Source organism: Crocuta crocuta, unplaced genomic scaffold (genome assembly GCF_008692635.1).
Source record: "Crocuta crocuta isolate KB4526 unplaced genomic scaffold, BGI_CrCroc_1.0 scaffold251, whole genome shotgun sequence".
Lineage (NCBI taxonomy): Eukaryota > Metazoa > Chordata > Mammalia > Carnivora > Hyaenidae > Crocuta > Crocuta crocuta.
The window spans coordinates 772,469-798,420 of record NW_027527809.1 but is presented as its reverse complement, the minus strand read 5'-3'; the positions used below and the strand labels follow the sequence as shown (position 1 = coordinate 798,420).

Sequence of the window (25,952 nt, the reverse complement as noted above, 5' to 3'; positions counted from 1 at the left end):
TTGAGACCAAATAATGATTAATTCTCATTAGTCTTCCTTCCAATGCCCAATATCCACTACTTGTTTCACTTGTTTTTTGTTGCATTACTCTGCTGGTGCTGTGCTTAAAACAGGAAATTACTGAAAATCTGTGGTGCAGATGTGTGTAGTATTTGACTTCCTTGCTTAAATGGGGGTGGCTCCCCATTACCTGCAGGAAAAAATCCAAAACCTCCCAAGCAGAGTCCTTCATACCAGAGACTGTGCTGTTCCTTTGATAATAGACTTTAAGATTTAATATTCTTTTCCCTTGTTCAGCCTTTCTCACCTTGCTCATCACTTTCATAAGTCCAAACGTAGACTGGAGCTAATTAGCAGTGCTAAAGGTAGAGAGATGTATAATTGTTTTCTTGCACAAAAAATATATGATCCCACTTCTTTTACTTGTGAACTTCTTTTATAGTCTACACACTTTCTAAAATCCTAAAATAACAGGCATTAAAGGTCTTTATAAATATCTATTTAAAAAACTCAGTTCAGTTAGTCTGAAGCCCAAGGAAAGCCTCATTTCAGGAGAAAACCTTCATTTCAGGAGTAAAATGGTAATACTGGGCCTGTTGTCATACATGTTTCAATTAGACAAAATATAGTGACTAAAAAAGTGTGTCTGTAATCTACATTTTATATATTTCATTCTCTTAAAGCATCTGCACATCCAAGAAGGCATTTTGTCTGGCTCAGCCAGGATGTTTGATGTATTCACTATGCCATTAATATTTATTCAAAATAATCAGTACTTTCTATGATTTGGGGCTGTGACTTTCTCAAGGAATTCAGAAAGAAGGTGGGGGGGGGTTTGCAGTAGGACAAACATTCATAAGTTTCTCTCATTTTAATCTCAGTGCCAAAGTTACACAAAACAGAAATAGCTACAAAGAAAAAGGATTTTTTAATATTAGTTACTGATGTTATCAACAGTCAAAGATTTGTAACAATGGACTCTATAAAATAAAATTCTGGACCTGATGTAAATTTTCTTGTAAGAGCCCCAATGTTTGTATTCTTTTGAAGCTATGTTGTCCATTTATTTTCACCTCACGTCACCGGAATTTGTTGGTTCTGTCTCTATGGAAACCATTCAGAAGGATGATAATGTGAAATCTCATGTGCACAGACAGCCCTCTCTATCAGTGCTGGTGAGGTACAGTATTACCCTGATTCAAAGCAGCTTTCAGAGAATGGAAAAGAATAATATTTAAAATGTGCCCTAAAACCAGGACTGAAAAGCAAAAACAACATTGTCTCCCTTTCAAAATGCTGGCTGCTCCTAAAGTAAATTAACACATCCGCTCACAGCCAGGAAGCAATATGGTGAATATTCTCTGTGGCCACCAAGAGTGAAGGCCGCTGGGCACTATTCAGAAATGCCGAAGCTCATTCATGTATTTTTGAGGCTTATTTTCTAAGGAGAAAGAGAGCCGGGCCATTTGCATTTGGAGTTTATCATTCAAAGTTTTATCACTGTGGAAAAGATGCCTCAGCAATGCAAATACATTCTCTCACACACACCAAAAGCAAAACAACAACAACAAAACACAAACAAAAGACCCTACTTCTTTGATGGTTCTTTCCTGTTCTCTTACTAATGAAGGAATGGAGCATGTTGACTCTAAAAGCTCTGGCCAGGGATGGTAAAGCAGGAGTGATTAGGCCAATGGATCTGGCCACTATAACGATGAGACACAAGTAACTGCATCTAGGACAAAGCATTCTGGGCAACCAGGACTGCTTTGCATTCATGCAAAAGCAGAAAGATGCAAAGGTGCTGTGCTCCCATGCATCCCGGCTAACTTCTGCCCTGGCCTGCACAAATGCCTTGTCACTCAGAGCTATAGGTCTGGACTTGAGGTAGCAGATGAGGGCCATCTGTACTGATGGCCAAACTCCAGCCCCTTACAGACTCAAACACACAGAAACTAGTTATGCTTGTGGGTGGTATGAGGGCAGGTATAAGTTCCCATGTCATAAGCAATTGTCACAGCAGGTTTATTCCTGGTGCTAAGAACACTTTGTGCAAAGTTTAAGATTAAGTAGAATATTTTCAAAATGCCAAATTTTGAAATTTGTATTCTTAGATATATTCTGCATATTTGTATGTGTGTGTGTGTTGTGTGCGTATTACAGGTAGCTTGATGTTTTAAGGAGAGAATGAGGGTTAAGGGAGGGAATGAGCAAATCTCAGTGGAATCAGGGAAATGAAAAATTTAAAAAATTACAAATGAAAATGAAAATTTAATGATTACAAATGAATGAAAATTTAATGATTACAAATTACAAATGAAAATGAAAAACTACAAAAATCAGAAAGGAGTGTGAAACTCATGTGGGATTGTTAGCTGGTGCTTAGAAGTTAGGCTCCTACCCTCCCACAGAGGCTGAGAATGAGGGCCCTATCTTCACCTGTTGACTAGAACAAAGCAGTAAATTTTTTGGCAGCTCTTCAGGTTTTTAGGAATAGGAGATTTACATATTTGTTCTTAAGGTAAAAAAAATGGACTAATCTATGTCTCAAAAGTCTGTCCTATGGTGGAAGGTAAAAATCCCCTTATATAAAGCCATTATATAGAAACGAGAATTCTGATCACCAAGAATTCAAATTAAATCTAACAAAATTTATTAAAGAAAACATTTTACAAAAAGATGCAAAGTATTTGGCAAATGTTTAAAATTTATTGCTGTGGAGCACGTCTTTTGGTACTTCAAAAGCTCATGAGGGGGCAATTTATGATTTCCCATAGAGAAGCCTACCTTTACTAGCGTTGATTTTTTTTATATATGCTAACCTAAAAGATAATCTTGACATCTTGCTATAAATACCTTTGAATTACAGAGGCAATTGCTTAATCTGTCCTCACATGATAATGGTAGTACTAGAAATTAAAGTTACCTCTTATATCAAATGCTATGCATTGAAACTTGTTTTAAAATTTGTTTTTAATGTTCATTTATTTTTGACACAGAGAGAGAGAGAGAGAGCGAGAGCGAGAGCTGGGGAGGGGCAGAGAGAATAGAGGAGATAGAGGAGATAGGGGCAGGGAGATAGAAAATCTGAACAAGGCTCTAGGCTCTAAGCTGTCAGCACAGAGCCTGATGCGGGGCTTGAACTCAGGAACTGTGAGATCATGACCTGAGCTGAAGTTAGAGGCTTAACCAAATGAGCCACCCAGGCACCCCTGGAAATTCAATTTTATCTGCCATTTCCTTCTTGCCTTTGTTCCCCACATCACTATGGACAGGAGGGTAATGTTGGGGCTCCAGGAAACTACTACTACTCTAGGAGTGGATGGGTCTCTGGAGATTTGGCTATTGATAAGATTGCCTTTTTTTTTTTGTAATTTACTAAGATATTGAGCAGGGTAGAGGCAGAAAGAGGGAGACAGAGGATCCAAAGCAGGCTTCACACTGTGAGTGCAAAGCCCAATGCAGGACTTGAACTCATGACCCTGAGATCAGGACCTGAGCCAAAATCAAGAGTTGGCCACTTAACTGATCCACCAGGAGCCACTTGAAACTTATTTTTAAATGTTAACTGGCACTACATATATTAATGTAAAGCAACATTAATTTACTCAAATTTTCAGCTTGTACTTCCTGGTATGTCTGTGTAAGAAGACAATTTTTGGGTACAACTATACTGTACTTATGGACCGAATAAATGGGATCTGCATACTTGTTTATGTGTCTTCATAGTTTTAAAAATGTTATTTTTTAAAGCAACTAACTAAAACAAAGTCATCTGGGAATATCATTGCGTCCCTATTTTTTTTTTAATGTTTTATTTATTTCTGAGAGAGAGAAAGAGAGAAAGAAAAGGCAGGGGAGGGTCAGAGAGAGAGGGAGACACAGAATCCGCAACAGGCTCCAGGCTCTGAGCTAGCAGAGAGTCAGCACAGAGCCCGATGCGGGGCTCAAACCCACGAAACATGAGATCATAACCGGAGCCGACATGGGACGCTTAACCAACTGAGCCACCTAGGTGCCCCTGCTTCCCCACTTCAGTTACTACACCAGAAATAAGTGCAGACATTCCTTTTGAGACTAAGGCATCAATTGAAATAAAGTTTCAATTTAAAGATGCTGGTGTATGCAATGACAGTGATCTAAAAACAAGAGAAAGGCCCAGGCATCACCATCTTTTTTCCTCTATAATCAGATATTTCTTCCTGGGCAAAAGAAGCAGATGGCCTGGTCTGCTCTCAGGCTCCTTTGGAGCCATTACCTCTGCCTACTAAGAAATATACAGGGGCGGTGCCTAGGTGGCTCAGTTGGTTAAGCATCTGACTTCGGCTCAGGTCATGATCTCACGGTTTGTGAGTTTGGACCCACATCCAGCTCTCTGCTGTCAGCACAAAGCCTGGAGCCTGCTTCGGGTTCTGTGTCTCCTTCTCTGCCCCTACCCCAGTCGTGCTTCTCTCTCTTCCACGCTCAAAAATAAACATTGTGGCACCTCGGTGGCTCAGTCAGTTTAGGATCTGGCTTCAGTTCAGGTCATGATCTCACAGTTCATGAGTTTGAGCCCTTCATCGGGCTCTGTGCTGACAGCTCAGAGCCTGGAGCCTGTTGCAGATTCTGTTTCTCCCTCTTTGCTCCTCCACTGCTCACACTCTGTCGCTCTGCTGCTCAAAATAAATAAAGATTAAAAAATTTAAAAATAAACATTTAAATATTAAAAAAAAATATCCAATGTGTTTTCGTGTTTAGTATTGAGATGTGAACCTGTTTTGTTCTTTCTATCATATAGCTAACTGCAATGGAAAATAGCAAATAGCATGTATGTGGACTTAGGTGTTTTCCTTAAGTGCTGGAGAAACACTTTCAGGGTTGTGAAAACAGTAGCAGCCAGAGTGGGCAGAGACAAGGACACACACACACACACACACACACACACACTAGAATGCAAGGAAAATAGGAATGCGTTTCCTGATTGGTTAGATAAGAATAGAACAAGCAACTGAGTGTGTACAGCTCTGTCCCTTCTTTTACTGTCCCTAGAAGAGCCAGTTCAAAGAATACATGTGTTCTCTTTTGCTACAAAGTGTTAAATAATGAAGCTGATATTTTAATCTCCATTTACCTGATATTATGTCTGCTTTTGCCATGGATTATCAACTCAGAATATTGGGAAAGGAGGTAAAGGACACTCCTAAAATCCTAAGACAATGGACCCAAGATTCTGACATGTTGAGTAAGCTCAAACACAGGCTTAAAAAAAAAAAAAGACATAGCCTTAAAATCCCAGTGTCTGCAAAGAATAAAGCCCTGAATCTGTCCACCTACAAATTGACATCTTGCTCAATGTACTTATGAAGACAGAAGACATTAAACTGGAAAAGAAGAGATTAACATCATCCACATTTTAGAGCTCTAGAATGTTTTAAGGGAATAAAAGTGGGAAGAACCTCTACATTTTCTCTACATCTAAGTAAGCAAATTTCCCAGGCCAGAGGAAGCCACCAAGGTTTTGGAGGTTAGAGACAACACGGGGTGTAGGTGTTAGTGTATGAGTTCTGACGCTTCAAGGGGTAAGAGGGTATGGGAAAATGGGGAGAATAATGCAAATCAAAACACAGTACTCCTGTCTTCAATCAAGTAATACATTACCATCCTGCATTCTCCAGTAAGTTCCGCAAAATCGTCTGTGGCACAGAGCAGTTATAATAGCCCATGCCCATATACGATCTCCAGATCTGGTTTTTGCTGGAAATGGCATGCAGAGTTGTAAGGATTTCATTTTCACCTGATTGTAAGAAAGAGAGAAATATTATAGGCAGAAAAATATTTCAAAAGAGAGCTCTAATTATAGATGAAGATCTTTATTTCATTTGAATATACCATATATGAAAACAGCTATCTGGAAAATATAAGAATCAATCCTTAACACTAAGTACTAAATGCAGAAATCTCAAAAATCCACAAAACAACACTCAATTACTCCTCAAGTTTGGTTCCTCAGAATGTTTTTTTTTTTTTTTTTGGCTCCTCTTTCTTGGTTTTGTTAGAATTGCCCAACTTTAATACTTGCCTCATTCCAAGTTTCTTCTGTTCCCTTTACATTTCTATAGTATTTACACCAAATAAAAATTCCGCTTTTTCTTAGTATTGTTTTCCCTTTTGAATTGCCTTATACCAACAGGAGCTAAGTCTTAAAATTAGATGACCTATATTTTTCTCTAAAACTCCTCTACTAACTCTGATGTTTCTTCCTTGGTATCACTGAAAGGTCTATTTTTTTTTTTTTAGGTTTATTTATTTATTTTGAGAGAGAGAGAGAGAGCAGGATAGAGGTGGGGGGAGGGGGAGAGGAGAAAGAATCCCAAATAGGCTCTGCACTGACAGCTCAGAACCTGACATGGGTCTCGAACTCACAAACCATGAGCCAAAACCAAGAGTCAGACACTTAACTGACTGAGCCATCCAGGCACCTCTGAAAGAGCTATGTACATAAAGTCCTTCATCCAACAGTCTAAAATATTAGTTGTCATAAAAGATGCAGTTAAAAAAAATTTTTTTTAATGTGTATTCATTTTTGAGAGACACAGAGCACAAGTAGGCAAGGGGCAGAGAGAGAAAGACATAGAATCCAAAGCAGGCTCTAGGCTCCCAGCTATCAGCACAGAGTCCCACATGGGGCTAGAACTCAGGAAACATGAGATTATGACCTAAGCCATAGTCAGACGCTTAACCAACTTAGCCACCCAAGCACTCCATAAAAGATGCAATTGTAACCAGAATTCCCATTAGGGCATTTTTAATTATAATTAAAAAGTATAAAGTTCTTGGGTGTGAATGAGACCCTATTTTGGATCATTCACATAATAACAAAATAATAATAGCATTTGACATTTGAGCATTTCTCTTTGTCAGGAATTGTACCAAATGCTTTTCATACAGCTTAGGAATCTAAGGCATGAACAAGATCACTTGCCCAAGGTTACATGGTTTTTAAATTGAATGTTATAACCCAGTTTATCTAACTACAGATTCTACACTTTCCCTAATGGGCCAGGTACAGACCTTATACTAATAGTTTCTAGATACAAATGACCTTAACATGGTTTTTTCTCTGCCCTTCTGCATATAGATGCATCATGCTGGTAAAAATTTAACTACTTGGACAAATGTCTGGCTCCTTTAAGATCTTATCAGGGACTCAGTCACATCTTCAAATTATTGGATTTTATTGTTAACATATCAGAGAAAAATTTATATACAGCATCTCTAAAATGGCCAACTGGCTAGGAGAATGCTTCACTTTGTTTTAACCCTTCTGACTCTATGTGAATATTACTCTCATTTCTCCTTTATCCTCAAAGAAAACACTTTTACCCTACAACTTCCTACTCCACATGCTTTCACAAGAAATATATTTACAAGAGAAGTATCTTTTTCCAGATCAGGTTAAGGAAAGAAGACGGTTTTTTGTTTCATGATTAAATACCATCCAACTGATTTATAATAGACAACCTTGCCTTATTCCATTGAAAGCTTAGGAATTATATGCGAAAGTTCAATAATCCAATATCTGAAGAGATATGTGAGTATAGCATCGTTAACAATTATGCAAGAAATCCAATCACTCACCAATGCCTTAAGGTAGATAGATTGAGAAGCCCATTAGGAGCTGGAATTGACTAGCAGTGTCTGGTGGGTACACTATTTGGCAAGGTCAGCTTCAATTAAGATCTTGTACAAGAGGAATAGGTCCCTTTTCCATATTATGTCATGAGGACAAAAGGTCTAATGCCCAAATGAGAACAGTCTGTGAAGGACTTTATCTGTCAAGAGTTTAACCTTTAGGAGTAACAGAGTATTGAATAATATTATCTTTTCTACATTATAGAAAGAAAATTCTAATGAGACTGTGGCTAGGTCAGAGAGGAGACCCTGGAAACAGGGACATATGGTAAGATGCCCGTACATAAGTCCAGGAGGGAGATGGGCAAAGTGCTGTGAACTGTGTCCTAAGATGTTAAAGTCCTAATCCCCAGTTCCTACGAATGTGATCTTATTCATAAATAGGATTTTAATGACGTAATCGAGCTAAGATGAACTCATGCTATGTTATGGTCAGTCCTAACTCAGCAGCTGGTTATAAGAAAAGGAAATGTGGACACAAGAGCAACACATCACCATGTGATGACAGAAGCACTAAAGGATTAACAAGCCTTGCTTCTCAAGCTTCACTTTTTTTATTTTAATGATTAAAGTTTTTTTATTTTTCACCCTTAAAAATTTGGACTATGGCTCAAGTGAGTTAATGGGAACTATAGGAAGAGGAACTCCAGAGGCATAATAAAGACATGGCCACAGTCGACTGAGTACTACCCCTCTCTGCTCCCATAATTTCCTATCTGGAGCTCTCTTGGCTAGAAACCTCTCTGATTCTGGGTCTTCTCTATAACTATTTTGCTCTTCATTTATGCCAGTGAGCCTTTAAATTCTTCAAGTGTTTCATTCAAGTGTGTAAGGCATAATGTCAGCTATAAGGGATATAGGTATCTGTAGACCCTGAACTGATTGATGTGGAACGTGCCAGTGGGTACCTGGCTAGCCTGGGTTCATGTCTTCTTTTCCTAACTGTCGATAGCATATGGCCAGGACAGGACCAGGGCCTGGGTGGCAGAGGCTGCTGGAAAGAGGGGAGCTGGGGTCTAGTAGAGGCACCCACTGGGCTCTACCCTGGACAGCTCTGCTAGGAGGTAGGAGAGAATGGGTTTTCCTGCAGAAGGAAAAATCAGATCCCTCCACCATTCTAGCTGAGATTTTGGGGTCTCCAGATGCATTATCAGCATCCCTCATAACTGCCACTTTTTTTAGTGTTCTTTTTTCTTAAATAGCTTATTGTCAAGTTGGTTTCCATATAACACCACTATCTCTTACACACTACACACTACACACACACACACACACACACACATAATATCCAGAGCATGAAAATGATCAAACTTGAGACAATGAATTTTCTAATCCTATAAGAGATTTACTCTAGTCCCCACTGTACCAAACTGCCAAAGCATTCATGGGCTCTACTTGGGGTTAACACAAATGTTCCCCTATTGGCTCTCATCATAGCTAGTTTTTACAACCAATTTTACCTTCTCTTGGGAACAAAGTGAGTTAATAGAATGAGCAGTCCTCTGTACACCAAGCTAATGGACACTCCTGAGGTATCAAGACAAGGGTAGTTACTTGGCCATGCTTCCAAAACTGTGAATGGTGTGGAAGTCTTTCCCATTCTCTCATCCACTGTTCATCCTGAACAAACTTCCCTGCTGGAGACCAAGGCAGTTCATGACTTGAAGAACAAAGCTGCTTCTTAACTGTGATAAAATCAGGACCTCAGGCTGCATCAGTCACATATCGTAAAAAAACATTTCCAGACACACAGCTTAGTTGAGTGCCTGAATTGTTTCAAATGTCTGTTCACTGCTCACCATTTCTCATACACACTAATGAAATCTCAGTTTGGCCCAATTAGCAGAAGAGCCAAATCCATGTATTTAGGAATCCAGAGTTTGAATTACTATGTTAAATGATGCCAAGATCTAATGGACATGGAGAAAAGGAGAAAAGAGGAAAGGTCCACAATCAGAGATATACCTGCTGAATTTGTCTCAAATGGAACATAAAAGGAATCAGTACTAAGAGCAAGTTTTGGGGCATGATTGGTTGAAATAAAAACCCAAATCCTAACCATGCGATATCTACCGCTGCCCTTCACACTAGATTTAGATTCCTTTCTCTCTTGAAACCGATTTTGTCTAGAGAAAATAGTGTGGGATCTGTAACTCCAAAGTTGCAGTCTTTGCCCCTTAGCTAGTAAGAGAAGCATTATTAAGAGGCAATTGTGCCATCCAAACCTTGGGCAGCATGGCCCAAGGAGAGCTGTGTGGACAAGACAGAGGAAAAAGGTTCCATCTCCCCCCGAGCAAACCCCACAGCAGTGCACATTCCTCACACTCTTCCTTTCAATGTGACAAAAACAGCTTCCTTCTGTGAACAGACCCAATTCCAGTAACTTTTCCTTAATGTGAATGGCAGTGAAACTAACCAGTGGTTAAATGAGACTGAAAGAGAAAGGGAGTGTCCATTAAGAAACACTTGGAGACAATGTGTCATTCTTCAAATGCTTGCCTGTAGCTTCCCAAGGGTGACAGCTAATCTTATTATTGTGCCTTCCCCCACCCCCAGCCATGAAAATCCTCAGGCAATCCTTCAGGAATTCAAGCAGTAAGTTCTTTTCTTATGGAACAAACCCCTGCTTCTGACCTTGTTTATTACTCTGCCTCTGAGCATTGCATAATGCCCTGGTTCTGATGTACTAACAACAGAGTTCAGTGGCCTCAGCACCAGTCCCTAAGAATCCACAGGTGGGTCCCATGCTGCTCCTCTTGCAGTTCTTCGCTGAATTCAGAATGAACACTTTCTCCTTACATAATTCCATAAGAGACTTTCCAAAAGTGACTCCCTTTTGTCACCAGCACCTAAAATATCAAGGAGGGCTTTGTACTCACCACTACACCAAATAAATACTTTCTAACAGGAATAAACTAATTTAGCTATCAAATATTCAATGCACTCTAGGCTCAGGTTTTAATTTTCCATGTATGTGAATTTTGACAAGAATTGGAAAAATGTCATTAGAATAGACAGTCAGGGGGAGCCTGGGTGGCTTAGTCGGTTAAGCGTCCGACTTTCGCTTAGGTCATGATCTCGCGGTTCGTGGGTTTGAGCCCCGCGTCGGGCTCTGGGCTGACTGCCGGCTCAGAGCCTGGAGCCTATTTCAGAGTCTGTGTCTCCCTCTCTCTCTGACCCTCCCTTGCTCACACTGTCTCTCTCTCTCCTAGAAATAAATTAAAAAATATATATTAAAAAAAAGTTAAAAAAAAAGAATAGACAGTCAGGCTGTATGGGTTAATATTCCTGTGATACCAAAACACATGCATATACACAATTCCCCAGTATCCCAATCACCCCTAACACATAACCCCATGATCACATTTTGTGTCAGTTGTATGAAAAAAATGTATCCATGCTTTGCTTCTGTTCTTTGACAATCTAAAAATATTAGGCATAAGTTTCCATCGAGTATATATGATTCTGACATTTATATTAAAAAGAGAATATATATGTATGTTATATATTAACAATATCTCTTGAATGATTCTAAAGAAACTAACAGGAGGAGACTGAAGGGGTCTTGCTCATTTATCTTTGTTTTAAAATTTGACAATATTCTTATGATACTCAAAAATTAAAAATTAAATTGAAATGCTATGTGCAGAACAAAATGCTTCCTTGTGAAATTTATGAGTTCAGATACTTTTCAGTCCCCACAGTGGTCAAAGGTCCACAGAGCATTTTCCGGGAAGTTCAGGAGCACACAACACAGAACAGCCACTCAACCAGTGTCAGAGCCTCCCTCCCACTCCTTGCCCTTCGTGTACTTGGCAAGATATTCAGAAAGGTCTCCAAGGAAATCATCAGGACTGAAAACCAACACAGTCATATTTGAATTCGTCCAGGAAGGCCTTTTTCTGCCAGAGGCTGAAGGGGAAAGCTGGGGCCAGCATGTTAGGACACAGACTGCCTTAGCATATTTTTCTTGTCAACCTTCAGATCTTTGGCTTCAAAGCTGCTCCAAAAATGATTAGGATGGGTTGAGGGTCTCAATCAAGATAAACAAATCATGAATGATAGCATTTGTCAGGACATTTTTGGATTTTCTGAGTGAAAACTGGAGTGTGTATACAAATTCCATGCTAATGTGTAGCCTTTTCTGTAGCATCACCTAATCATTTGCAGCACTCCTCTCTCTCCCCCATAACACATCGGCTTCAACCCACTTGCCTAGCCCATTAACCCTATTGTCTCTTGTCAAGTTTCCTCCCCCAACAAAGGACAGTTTCACAACCAAAGTCTGTGAATCACAGAATTTCTTCATTCCAGGGAGGTAAACCAATTCATAAGCTCTGTGTAGTGTAGAAAAATGCATGTAAACTTTGAATTGTAAATTCTTTGAGACTGGCAGAGGGGCACCTACCCTATGTGACAAGATGTGGTTGGGACAGGACCATGCAGACCTGACCTGGGGCTCAGATCCACTTCGACCTAATCCTACCAGGTTCTTCCCCATCTTCTTGCTCAGTAAATTAACACCCCATCACACCCAGACCCTCATCACCCTCAGGGTTAGAGCCATCCAGTGGGCAGATCTAAAGCCAAAAGGATTTAGGCATGTCCAGCTGCAGTGGCTCCTTGGTACCTCATCTCCACAGGAGTGTGCAGTCTGTACTGCTCTTCCTGGTCATCCAAAACATATATAAGATTCAAGATCTTAATACTAGCTGTCAGAAAACCAGAACATCCCACAGTGAAGAGAAGGGGGCACCATGTCTCTTATTTTCTCCTTGGTCTTGGGTCACACTACTTTCTGTGGGAGGCCTCCTCCACCACATCTCTTCATTTACTCTATGAACATTTTAAAAAGAAATGTACAGAGAAACATTACAATTCATATTTATCTGGAATTCCAGTTTGTCTATATAATAATCAAGCCAAATGGTAAGTTTGAAATGAGAATCAGGGTGCAAGTTCTGGATTATTTGTTTTTCCTCTTTGCTGCCCTGTGGGGACACTATTAGAGCCAGCAGAGCAAAAACAAGGGAAGGATGTGTTCTAGGAATCCAACTCAAACAATTTAACATGCTTTCAGGAAAGAGATCATTTTTTATAGATCAAAGGAATAGGCATAGGGAGAAATCTATAGTCCAACCCAGAAGTTAACCCCCTAAATTATAATCTCTGCATAGCAGGTTGCTAGGCACATAGTAAGTGCTCAGGAAATATGGGTGAATCAAGGTGTTGCAATGAAAATTCACCTAAACCCCCACATATAGCGAGTTCAATATTCACAGTAATCACCCATCACAGAATCCCATGATGACAAATCAATGCACAAACTGTTTTCACATTTAGTTCAACTGCATCCCTAAAAGTATAGGCTTCAGTGAAACATTTTTAAATGTAAACTCACAGCTATTATGCAAGTTCTGTGAAATAATGCAGTACATTAATTCATTAATGCAATAATTTCAGAATTTCAGAAATTGTATTTCTGCATTGTTTAATCAGTATGTTGATGCTGTAGGTATTAAGACTCCTTACTAAAATTGTTTGCATTTTTGTAAAAATGCCTTTATGTGTGTAAAAATACTAGGTTTCTTACTACCCAAATGTTCACAATGGCTGTTCTGGAAATTTCCCACTTTTCTTTAATTCTCTACTTCCTGTCTCTCACTCAGATTATCAGACAGGCAATCTCTCAACACTTACTACAGAATGTCCTTACACCCTCAGGTGGACTTAATTTCCTTTTATGCCTAAAAAAGGTCCAGAATGTGACAATAGGGCTCAGAACACCCTACCTCCAGCCTTTTGAATTAATTATTTGCCCTCAGTTAGTTCTGCCTCCCTTTTACATGCTCTATTTCCTGGCATCCTGGCTTATACTTTTCTCCCCATTCTCCATATCTAGGAAATCTCACTCCAATGAATTCATTCAGAAGACTCATTAAATCTAGAACTCCATCTTTCATTTCTCTCGAGCTGTAGACTCATGTTTCTGACTATTGCTTCAACATTTCCAAATGCATGTTCCATGAACAAACACAGTTCCGCTCAAACAAGACTCATAATCTCTACTTCCTTCAGTACCCTCTTCTTCTCCTGTTCCCTGTTAATGAGATTATATCACTTTGAGACATTCAGCCTAGAAATTGGCTGACAGCCCACCTACTGGATCAACCACCATATTTATACCAAAACTGTAATCCCCATAGGCTCCTCCCAGTCAGTTACTAAGAACAGCAAAAGGACTAATTAATGCAGACCCATTCTTGTAAGATGTGGGACCCCCTCCCATGGGCAACTTTGGACTGACCAAAACTTAGATTTGTGCTGCAGTCTTAGATTTTCCTAGCAATTTTTCCTTCCATCTCTCTTTCTTCCACCAGCGTCAGATCTGCATCACAGCCTAAAGGCTCCCCTGCCTTCTCTTGTTCCCACTCCCAGTAAATTTCTTGTATATCTAATATTATCCTGGTGAGTATTTCTTGGTGGACCTGAACTAATGCACATTTAAAATCTCACCTCTAAACTTTCCAACAATCTCCCAGCTGGTCTCCTTGCCTCTGATGTCAGAGGCACTCTGCAAAACAATCATGTCAATCCCTCTGTAATAACTGTTAATAATGTCTTCTCATTACAGAGAAAAAACACACGTTTTTTCTATGTGTAGAAATTCTACACGTAGTCACTCACCATTACCTTCAAATAACCATGTTATCTCTACACTTCCATGCCTCTGCTCATGTCTTAACTTCAGCCAAAGCATTCATCCTAATTTACAGATCTTACTGCTACAAAATATCTATCCCCTTATTAGTTATAACCTACAGTCAGGAATCATATCTTTATCATCCTTTATGTCTTGACTCTTACCTTCAGCGCCTAAAACCATATCTTATCTTCAACAGAAGTTTCCCAGTAAATGAGAAAGGGAAGCAGATGGAGGAAGCTGTAGAAATAAATTTGATGAGGGACACCTGGGTAGCTCAGTCAGTTAAGTGTCCAACTTCGGCTCAGGTCATATTCTCACGGTTTGTGTGTTCGAGCCCCGCATCGTGCTCTGGGCTGACAGCTAGCTCAGAGCCTGGAGCCTGATTCAGATTCGGTATCTCCCTCCCTCTCTGACCCTCCCCTGATCACGCTGTCTCTCTCTCTCTCTCTCAGAAATCTTAAAAAAAACATTAAAAAATTTAAAAAAATAGACTTGATGATAGCTTATAACCCATTGGTGACAAAGGTGAGTAGGCTAGGGCATTTAGTGTATGGGCAAATGGTCCTTAGGAGTAACACTATATTTACAATATAGTGGTATATGATTGATTTCATTTTTATTAACTTTGAATATTTGCAAAAGTTAGGTAAAATTCATTATAATTTTTGATAGGAAGTATATGCTAATTTGGGTGAATGTGGTAGTTTTAAAAAATGTCTGAGGGGAGAAAATGTCTGCAAGATGTTTTTAGGGCAGTGAATTTATTCTGTATACTGTAGAGGTAGATACATGTCATTATACATTTCTCCAAGTCCATAAAAAGTACAACACCAAGAGTGAACCTTAATGTAAACTATGAACCTTAGATATGGATGTGTCAATGTAGGTTCATTAGATGTGACAATTGTATCATTCTGGGGGTGGGGTATATTGATAATGGGGGAGGCTATCAGGGGACAGGAGGTATGTGGGAACTCTGTCCTTACCCTTAATTTTGCTGTGAACCTAAACTGATGGTAAAAAACTAAGTCTAGGAGCATCTGGGTGGCTCAGTCGGTTAAGTGGCCGACTTCGGCTCAGGTTACGATCTCACAGTTTGTGAGTTTGAGCCCCGCGTCAGGCTCTGTGCTGACAGCTCAGAGCCTGGAGCCAGCTTCTGATTCTGTGTTTCCCTCTCTCTGACCCTCCCCTGCTCACACTGTGTCTCTCTCAAAAAAAAAAAAAAAACATTAAAAAATTAAGTCTAGTAAAAAAATACATCTGCACATTTGTTTAAAGTCCTCCTTTCAAAGGGTAGAGACTTAGCATATCCTCTAGGTCCCTCCACATTGTGGTAAATGGCACGATCCCATCTATTTTGTGGCTGTGTACTATTCCACTGTGTGTGTATGTGTGTGTATATACATATATACCACATCTTCCTAAATTTATTTTTTTTTTATCAGTGGACACAGGTTGTTTCCATATCTTAGCTATTATAAATAATGCTGTGGTAAACACAGGGGTGCATATATCTTTTCAAATTAGTGTTTTCATTTCCTTTGAGTAAATACCCACTATTGGAATTATTGGGTCATATGGCATTTCAATTTTTAACTTTCTTTGGAAACTCCATACTGTTTTCCAGATTGGCTGCACTAATTTACTTACACCAACAGTGTACAAGTGTTCTTTTTTCTTTCTCCACATCTTTGCTAACGCTTATTATTTGTTGTCTTTTTTATTTTAGCCATTCTGACAGGTATAAAGTGATACCTCATTGTAGTTTTTATTTGCATCTCCCTGATTATTAGTGATGCTGAGCATATTTTCATGTGTCTGTTGGACATTTGTATTTCTTCTTTGGAAAAATGTCTACTCAGGTTCTGTGTCCCTGATTAATTTAATCTTGATTGTTTTTTAGTATTGATTTGTAAGTTCTTTATGTTTTGGATATATTCTGCTAAGTAAAATAAGTCAGACTGACAACTACCATATGATTTCACTCTTAAGCGGAATCTAAAAAATAAAACAAATGAGTAAGAAAAAATAGAATCAGAACTATAAACACAGAGAACAAGTTTGACTGATGGTTGCCAGAGGGGATGGAGGAAGGGGAAGTGAGTGGGCAAATGGGTGAAGGGGAGCAGAAGATACAGGCTCCCAGTTATGGAATATAGAAGGCACAGCATAAGGAATAGAGTCAATGATATAAGGATAGCATTGTATGGTGACACATGGTAGCTGCACTTGTGGCGAGCACAGCAGAATGTAAAGAGTTGTCCAATCACTATGATGTACAACTGAAACTAATGTAACAGTATGTGACAATTATACTCAAATAAAAAACATATGTTTTTAAGTGAAAGTTAACTCCCTTTCCCTTGAATTCAGGCCAGACTTAATAACTCATTCTAATCAACAGAAAGTGGTGCTTTAGGATTCCTAAGTGATGCTATAGGAATTCCAAGACTAAATCATAAAAAGGATAGCTTCTGCCTGGCTTTCTTTCTCTCTTGAATCACTGGCTCTGGGGAAATCCACCTGCCATGTGAGGACACTTAAAGCAGCCCACGGAGAGACTTATGTGGGAACGAACTAATACTTCCCACAAACACCCAGCACCAACTTGCCAGCTGTCATGAATGAGCCACCTTGCAAGTAGCTCCTCCAGGCCCAGATGAACGTCCACCAGTGAGGCAGCAATATCATAAGAGTCTGAGCCAGAGCATCCAACTTGGCTGCTCCTGGATTCTTGACCCTTAAAACTGTGAGAATAATAAACATCCAATAAATATTTAAGCCATGGAGTTTTACAGTAATTTCTTATACAGCAAAGGAGACTTTCATATTCTAAAGGCTTGCACAGACTACTGGAGGCCTAGCTACTTCCAAGCTAAGGTTGTTTTCTCCCTAGCAAAGCATTAACATTAATACAGTAGGGGGTTCCTGGAGAAAGGTTATACTCTGTATTTGCCACAAGTAGTTGTCAATGGGCTGCAGGTTATAAGGAAATTTAGTTTTACCTGCCATTTCCTTCTTGCCTTTGTTCCCCACATCACTATGGAGGGGTAATTTTGGGGTTCCAGGAAACTGAGTCTATATGTTACTGGAGATTAGGCTATTGATGGGATTGCCTTTTTCTGGTAAACTGGTGGAGACTCTTTATCAGTTTAACCATTTGTTTTCTATCCTTTCCTTTGTCCTTGTGATGAGGGAGCATGGGCAAGCTAAGGGGAAAGTGGGGACTAACAGCACACACATACACACACCCCTCCATGTGTATGATAATCCTTGGACATTCCAGGCTACCCAAAACCAGGAAAGGACAGAAAAACAAATGGTCAAACTGATAAAAGTCTCCACCAGTTTACCAGAAAGAGGCAATCCCATCATAGCCTGAAGTCAGGAACTCCCTACTGTCTTAATGCTTTGCTAGAGGGAAAAACAATCTTAGCTTGACAATAGCAGGCCAGTAAGTATGTAAAAGTCTCTTTGGAAACTCCCCCTCCCCCCTCCCCCCCTCACTCCGTAAAATGGTCACCCCCAGACTTATAGTGCAGCTCTTTCTGCCCATAGATCCTGTCCCTATGCTTTAATAAAATCACCTTTTTGCACCAAAGACTTCAAGAATTCTTTCTTGGTCCTTGGGCTCCAGAACTCAAGAACCACCTGCACCTCCCCATTACCCCAAAACTTCATTTGGGCAGCCTGAAGTGCCTGAGGAATATCACACATAATCCCACTTGGAAGAGGGGTAGGGTTGGGTATGCTAGCTTGTACTTTGCTCTCAACCTGGCTCAAGCTCCCTCATCAATTTTATTTAAAATTTTTTAAATTTAAATTTAATGTTTATTTTTATTATTTATTTTGGAAGAAAGAGAGAGCAGGGGAGAGACATAGAGGGAGAGAGAGATAAGGCCAAGCAGACTCCTCACTGTCAGCTCTGAGCTGGAGGCAGGACTTAATTCCACAAACCATGACCTGAACCTAAAGAGACACTCAACCAAGCTACCAGGTACCCTAGTTAGCAATTTCATTTATATAAAATATATTTGTTGATGCTGGATGAAAAAGAAAAGTTGTTTTTACATGTTATATGTTCTTTGTCCCAGTCACAGGACCTATTTTATTTGGACTCTCACCAGCATATGCTTACATATTTGTATCCTTTATATGTAAAAAATAAGTCCCAAACATTTTATTGCTAAAAATACTCAATTTATAAAGACTGAGATTTTAAGTTTGTGTTCTAATTTTTAAAAAGGGAAAAAACTGGGGCATCTGGGTGGCTGAATTGGTTAAGCATATGACTTCAGCCTTAGGTCATGATCTCACAGTTGTTCTTGAGTTTGAGCCCACATCAGGTTCTCTGCTGTCAGCACAGAGCCAGTTTCAGATCCTCCTGTCCTTCTCTTTGCCCCTTTCCTGCTAGTTCTTCTTAAAATAAATAAACTTTAAAAACTAAAGATAAAAAGGGAAAAAACTGATTATATTTTAGAATGCATCTGTTTCAAAATATTTTCATTTCTCCACTTCTATTGGGATATACCTCCACATATTTAACTGAAATACCCCTGTAGTATAATAAAAACTATATATGGTCTTTGTCTTTGGAATTTCTTGAGGAATAGGATTCCTTTGTTATTCATAAGAAGCCCTTTTGATCACACCTAAAAAATGATATTAAAAAATCACACCTATGCTAATAAAGTGATTTAGGATGGTGTCCCTACATAGTCTCAGGATGGGAATAGTGAGAAATATCAAAAAAGACCAAGTGGTAAGAGGGCTGGAACTTTCTTAGCCTCACCCACAGACCACTAAGAGGAAGGGGTGGAGATAGGAGGCTACAGATTAAGCTCCATAAAAACCCTTGGATAAGATTTGATGAGCTTCTAGGATGGCTAACATATCCACATGCTGAGGGTGGTGAACTCCAAGTTCCACAAAGGAATGAGTTCTTGTGCTCAAAATTCTTACGGACCTCACTTTATGTACCTCTCATCTGGTGAGTCATCTGTATCTTTTATAATATTCTTTACAATAAACTGGTAAACATATGAAAATGTTGCTGAGTTCTGTGAACTGCTCTAGCAAATTAATCAAACCTAAGGAGGGAGTTGTGGGAACCTCCAATTTATAGTTTGTTGGTCAGAAACACAAGTGGAGTTGCAATTGGCATCTGAAGAGGGGACAGTTTTGTGGGGTTTAGCCCTTAACTGGTAGGATTTTAGGCTATCTCCAGTAGATAGTGTCAGAATTGAGTTAAATTTGTAGAATACCTAATTAAAGAATTGATTTGTGGTGTTGGAACATAACACTAGAATCCCGGAGTGACTGACAACATAATTATTCTGATAAGATTCCACGAACAGGACTACAACAATACTAAAATACTTGCCTAATTATGCTTTCCATGCTGCATTTGCCATTTTCTTTTCCCAGTGAAGACACTGCTTTTATTCCTTTGCCATTTTCCCCTTCTTATACAAACTATTTTTACACACCAAAAGAAAATAGTCAATGTCAAGGTATTGTCTTTGCTTTTAACTAGAGATGATATGTTTCAACTCTTTATGTTGTTTCAGAAATCCCATTTCTCCATCCAACAACTTCACATCATTTCTGAATAATCATAGCATTTTATCCATACTTCTCATGGCACCTGGGACTTTTTAACTTCTGACATATTTATATTAAGGTAAGATATAAGCTTGAGGACAGTGATTATGTTTCCTCATATATTTTTCCTCACAGTGCTTTGCACATACTAGATGGCTAATGAACACTTTGCAATTTAGGCAACAGACTCACTGTCCAAGGTTATCAGTCAGATCAGCAGCCATTTGCCTAATAAGAATTAATGACAAAAGTAAAAGGACAAGATAGAGTCTGTGAGAGACTGAATACACAGACAATGGCCAGACTATATATATTACCACAGAACTTTTACCCACAACCTGCAGCAACCTGCTCAAAAAACCAACATCTTTTCTATAACAAATTCCAGAAGCCAGCCTGCTGTAAGTTATACTTGCAGAAAGCCAACTTGTTATTTGTTATCTTCAGTGACTATGCAGCAAACTGCACAATAACTTATGTAATAATTGACCAAAATTTCTTGGCCAGGACTTGATTAATAACTGACAACTACCTTAATTTTGGTGCTGGCTTCCAGATGTTGGACCAACCATAAAGGCCAAATATACACCCTAAACCAATCACACAGGATCCCCAGTCCTACTTGGCTCCCTTATATCTTCTGCACACCAATAGCCCACAATAGGAGCATTCCTGAAGCCTTTCCTTTAGTTCAGGATAAGGCTTTCCCATTCCTCTGACAAAACAAAAGGCTGACTCCCTTGCTATAACAAGTGCAGAATAAATAGTCTTTGCTTTTCTCATTTGGTTGGTCTTCATTTATTTCCACAGCTGCATAATGAAAATCCACTGGTATTAAAAAGACAAAACAATTCTTATAAGCTGGGAACTTGGCCGGGAAAAGGCCAAGGGTGAACCTTGTCACAAACTGAGGAGTCTACAGACAGAACCCAATGATGGTTATCATCCAGCTGAAAGACACCTGACATCTACAGCCTGGGGAACAGTTGTCCTGTTTAGGTGTCCTTGAGGCCAGTGCAGGAGAATACCCAACCCCACTTGGGTGACATAGTTACCACCTGCAGCTGCATTACACAATACTCCTTCCGTTAACCATTTATTAAATATTGCTCTAAAAGATGTGGCTTAGAACACTAAGTTCCCACAAGTCCATCAATTGTGACAGCTCAGCTGCTTAGTTCTGGTTGACTTATTTGAATATCAGAGAGGTTAATGTCTCCCTTCTTCCTCAGCATGTTCACAATAAGCAATGTGCAATTTTGTGTAAACTTTAAACCCTGCAGCTTCTGTGCAGTTCTGGGCTAGTTCAGTCTGGTTAGCTTGAGATGACTTCACTGAACATACTACAGAGAGGCATACCATAGCTAAAAGTGATTGGCGTGGTTCATACACAAAGTACTTTGAAACTTGGTATTATAAAATAGTTATTGTAGAAAATCTAGAAAAAGCAAGGTAATAAAAAAGCTAAAATCATCCATCATGGCCCATCCAGGGAAATGAATGCTGCCATTGACATATATCCTTCCTATCTTTTTCTCTTTATGTGTATGTGGTTGAGGGAGAGTAGGTTCAATTTAACAGGATAACAGGATTTTGAGTTGATTAGCTTTGCTTGTTTCTTTGAAACATGATGTACTGAGAATTCAACTGATAATCAAGGTATTCTTTCAAAGCACTTAAGTATCCAAGGGGAGGTGAGCAACCCTCAGGAGAGATGAATCATCTGATTCTGTCAGGCCACTCTGTCCTGTACATGGTCCCTCTGCTTGCAGCAGCTTCCCCCAGCCTTGTTCATCATGATTCTTCCCTCAGCACCCAACCCTAGTTCTGCACCCATCCCTGTCTCTGGTAGTGGGCTGAGTGCTCCCACACCTGTACTGTCAGCATGCCACTGCATTTTCACCAGAGCAGTTGGCAAATGGCAGAGGGATTCTGGTGTGATTGGATTTGTGCATATCAGTAAACTGGATACTTCAGAGTATCCAGGAGTTTTCTACTTTGCAGAAGGCACAGTGAAACAGTGGTGTAGACTAGTGACTGGAGGGTGGACAGGGGAGCTGTGTTGTCTGCATCAACTTCTGCCTCCACTCCAAGTTATGACATATCTCCTGTATGCTATCATTTCATCCTTAAAACATCCTTAAAACTTACTTTATAGGGTTGTACTAAGGACTAAAATTAGTACATGAAAAGCACTTTTAAAAGTACCTAGTATATGGTAAGCACTAAACAAATGTTTGAGATTATTAAATTATGTAAGAACTAACTCAAGTATCTCCATAGTGCTTACAGCTCAGTCTTTTTACTCAGCAATGATGGCATTTAAGACTCATTTAACTGACAAGCTCTTATTAGTTTCCTGTGTATACGGTGAACAAATATTAAGTCCAGAATTCCTCTCTAACTACAACAGAAAACAAGCATTCAACATTAAACAGTTTAGGTAATGATGCTCTACTAAACTAAATGGAAATGCTACTACTAGAGTTTACAGGGACCAGTTCTTCTCATGTGGAGAACATTCATTAACCATGCATGACATGTGCACACTACAGAATAAAACATTGATGCCTTTCTGCCACATTCTCTGCCTGCCTCAACCAGAGCTCACTCTTCCAAGAAGCAAGCTTTGTTGGAAAGCCAATTCACCTCAAGGTGAGGGGAAGGGGGTAGAACCTGATGGTGCAATATTTTCTCTGAGCCATCTCAGAATAACCAGATGGAACCAGCCCCAAATCTCACAGAAGCCACTGGGTTTAAAGTTTACAGTTAAGTTGCAACTACTTATCAGAAGTCCACTTTCAATGAAAGAGAGGAGGAAAAATGGAATCCCCCAATGTTTACATTATTCAGCTGGGAAGAAGCAGCTGTGTGGATTTGAGCCCCCTGCTGGGCTCTGTGCTGACAGCTCAGAGCCTAGAGCCTCCTTCGGATTCTGTGTCTCCCTCTCTCTGCCCTTCCCCTGCTCACTCTCTCTCTCTCTCTCTCAAAAATAAACATTTAAAAAAAAAGAACATCTTATGTTAGAGTATATTGTAAGAATGGGTGACCCAAACATTTTCTGAGCTTGAAAATCTCAGAAATGCATTACCTAAGGCTTGCTTTAAAAATATACAACTCTTAAATATATATATATATATATATATATATATATATATATTTAGCCAGCTGGAGTTGGGCTGGCTTTATAATTCAAGTTGCCTACTTTAAAACAAATTTCATCACTTCTTGGCCTTTTGGCTATGATCAAGTATAAAACAAAGTTTGCCACCCACATATCCTTTCTGTCCTAAAACCAAAAACAAAGAGCCTTTTCTTCACCTGACTCCAAAAGTATAAGTAAGAGATAACATCTCTGTGACTCAAACCCCAGATAACCCCCAAGAAAATTCTTTCCTGTTTAAGAGAGAGAGAGAGAGAGAGAGAAAACTCTTCAGCTCTGCCTGATCCTTTGACATATGGATTCTTGTCTCAGTCCATGGAAGTCAAGTACTCATAAAAATACCCGAAAGTATCTGAAAGTCGGTCTTTAGGACTATTAAAAATATTTAAATATGAAACAAAATTCTAAGTAATTCTATGAGTAAACTAAGCTTTTTTTAACCAGGCACAAATCTTATTTGCACATTTCTTTATAAAGATTATTTGAATTTGAAGAGTACTGCTGCCTTACAGTAGGTATAAGTAAATGAAATTGGACATGAGATAAGAGAACAATTTGAAGCTGCTGTGATATAAAGAACCTTGGGCTGGGAGGCCATGTCTGCCTCTCCTCCCATTTTTGTCACTTCCCTACTCATATTGATTATAGGCAATTCCTTTTTCCTTTCAGGTATCTTGACCTGCACAGAGGTGATGACATCTCAACCCAAAGGATGTGAGAACCATGGCCTGGGACAGTGCCTGGGAAGTGGGGAGTTCTCCACAGTCTTGTGCACTGCCTTCCACGGGCAGTTTGCTGGCGCCTAGATAAAGAGCTAGAAAGGCGAGGCATGGACTCCAACCCAGGGTACAGAACTGATTGCTCCGGGCACTAAATATTCCACCCTCTCCCTCCCTTTAAGGTACTCGCACTGTTTAATTTTAATAAAGATATTCCCAACCCTGGGCAATCCTAACCAAGAGCTGGATTTCCAGTGACTTTAGAAGACAAACAGGCCAGAGCAGGCAGAGTCTAAGGGGCGCTCTCCCGGCAACTTACAAACAGGGTCTTCCATTTTCAAGGGTCGTTTCAAGCGGATGCTGGCAGGCACCGTCTTCTCAATCAGTTCATCAATACTCTAAAATGAAAACATAACTCCGTGAACATTAAAGGGAAAGGAAAGTGCTTCTGAGTTAAAGGAGTCACCTCTGTGTTTTGCATCTACAAAGGCTTGTGGGAACCTCATTTAAATCGCCTAATTAGTGTTTCTTTAAAAAAAAAAAGAACTTTGAGCAAATCAGAAATCACTTGGAGGAAAGTAAATGAATTGGGGTAGTGATTCGACAACTCTAGGCTGGATTTCAGTCAGCAACCAGAGATAATTGGATAAACCAGGAGGTCCTCCTTTTGCAAAGTTAGGGTTCATCAGAAGGGCGAGTTGGGTTGAAAAACATAAGGTTCTGAGGCGCGAGAAGCGGGTGGAGAAAGTAAACGAGTGAGAGAAGGCTGGAGCAGGGGAACTTGCGGGTTCACTTCCACGCCAGGGCCCAAGATCGGGGTGCAGGTCCCACGCTGAGCCAAGCAGAGCTCGAGGTGGGGGCCGGGAGGCCCAGCTGGCAGAAACCGGGTAAGGCGGGGTGAGGCCCTGGAGGGCCGGGTGGGGTCCTTACCGCCAGCCCCAGGGCCTGTAGCATCTCCCTCTGGTCTTTGTCCCCGGGGCCGATGTGCCTCCGAGCGAAGTCGTCGTGTCTGGGCAGGAGGCGCTCGAGGAGGCGCGAGTCCCCAGCCCTGCTGCTGTCCCCGCCGCCGCTGCTGCTGTCACGGCCCCGCGGCACCCGAAGGGGTCCCTTGCCTCCAGCCAGGGGGCGGCCGCCCCCAACTCCGCAGCCCAGACGCAGCCCCCAGGCCCTTGCGCACGTCTGCATGGTCGCGATCACAGTCCCCTGCCCCGGCCCGCAAGAGTCAGCAGCACTCTCGGCCCCTTTGGGTCACAGTCCTCCAGGTGGCGGCTGCCTTCGTCCTGGAGCCGCTTCTCTCTGGACGACCGCAGGACAGATGGATGTGTGCCCGTGGGCAATGAATGGGAGCCGCGCTCAACCTGAACACGCGCGCAAAGTTGTTGCTCCACTCGAGGCACCTGCCCTGCACACTTTAAGTGTCGCCCTGAGGGCGGGCGGTGGGATGGGGCCTGGAAACCCTCAGCCAATGGGAGTGGCTGGAGGGGCGGGGGCGGGGCACGCCCCGCCCCGCCCCCTCTCCCTGCTCCTTTCTGGCCCGCAACCGAGTCCCGCGCCTGGCCCAGAACCTGCCATCTTCGGTCACTACTCTATCGCTGGCTGATGAGATCAGAGCGCTCCATGGTGTCAGGAGCAAGGTCTGGTACCACACTGGCGTGGGATCCGGCTGCACAGCGACTGACAAAGTGTCTGGGGAACTAACTGAGGTGAAAGAGGGTTTTGACAGGGAGGCCAGACTCTAATAATTAGGCTCCCTTCATTAATTTTAGGGTACCGTTCCCTGTCCTATTTCATAGAAACCAATATGGGCAGACGAAAGTTTTTTTTTTAATAGTTGTGGTCTTTTGGGACACCTGGGTGGCTCAGTCAGTTACGCATCCGACTCTTGGTCTATGCTCAGGTCATAATCTCGTGGTTGGTGGTTCCAGCTCCGTCTGTACTGACAGCTGGAACCTGCTTGGAATTCTGTCTCCCTCTCGCTGACCCTTCCCTCCTCACGCGCGCGCTGTCTCTCACTCTCTCTCTCTCTCAAAAATAAATAAACATTTAAAAAGTTTTTTAGGGGCGCCTGGGTGGCTCAGTTGGATAA

General features: G+C 40.7%; 1 protein-coding gene across 1 annotated transcript in view; it reads right to left on the bottom strand.

Annotated features, from left to right (window-relative positions):
• Nucleotides 1-25,260, bottom strand: part of GLDC (glycine decarboxylase) — a 98,940-nt gene extending 73,680 nt beyond the window's left edge. The window contains exons 1-3 of the mRNA XM_077774828.1: nt 24,797-25,260; nt 24,186-24,264; nt 5,641-5,776 (exon numbers count right to left, since the gene is read on the bottom strand). Of these exons, the coding sequence (XP_077630954.1) occupies nt 5,641-5,776; nt 24,186-24,264; nt 24,797-25,051 (470 nt within the window). The 5' untranslated portion in view covers nt 25,052-25,260. The remainder of the gene's footprint in view (nt 1-5,640; nt 5,777-24,185; nt 24,265-24,796) is intronic.
• Nucleotides 25,261-25,952: the final 692 nt, after the last annotated feature.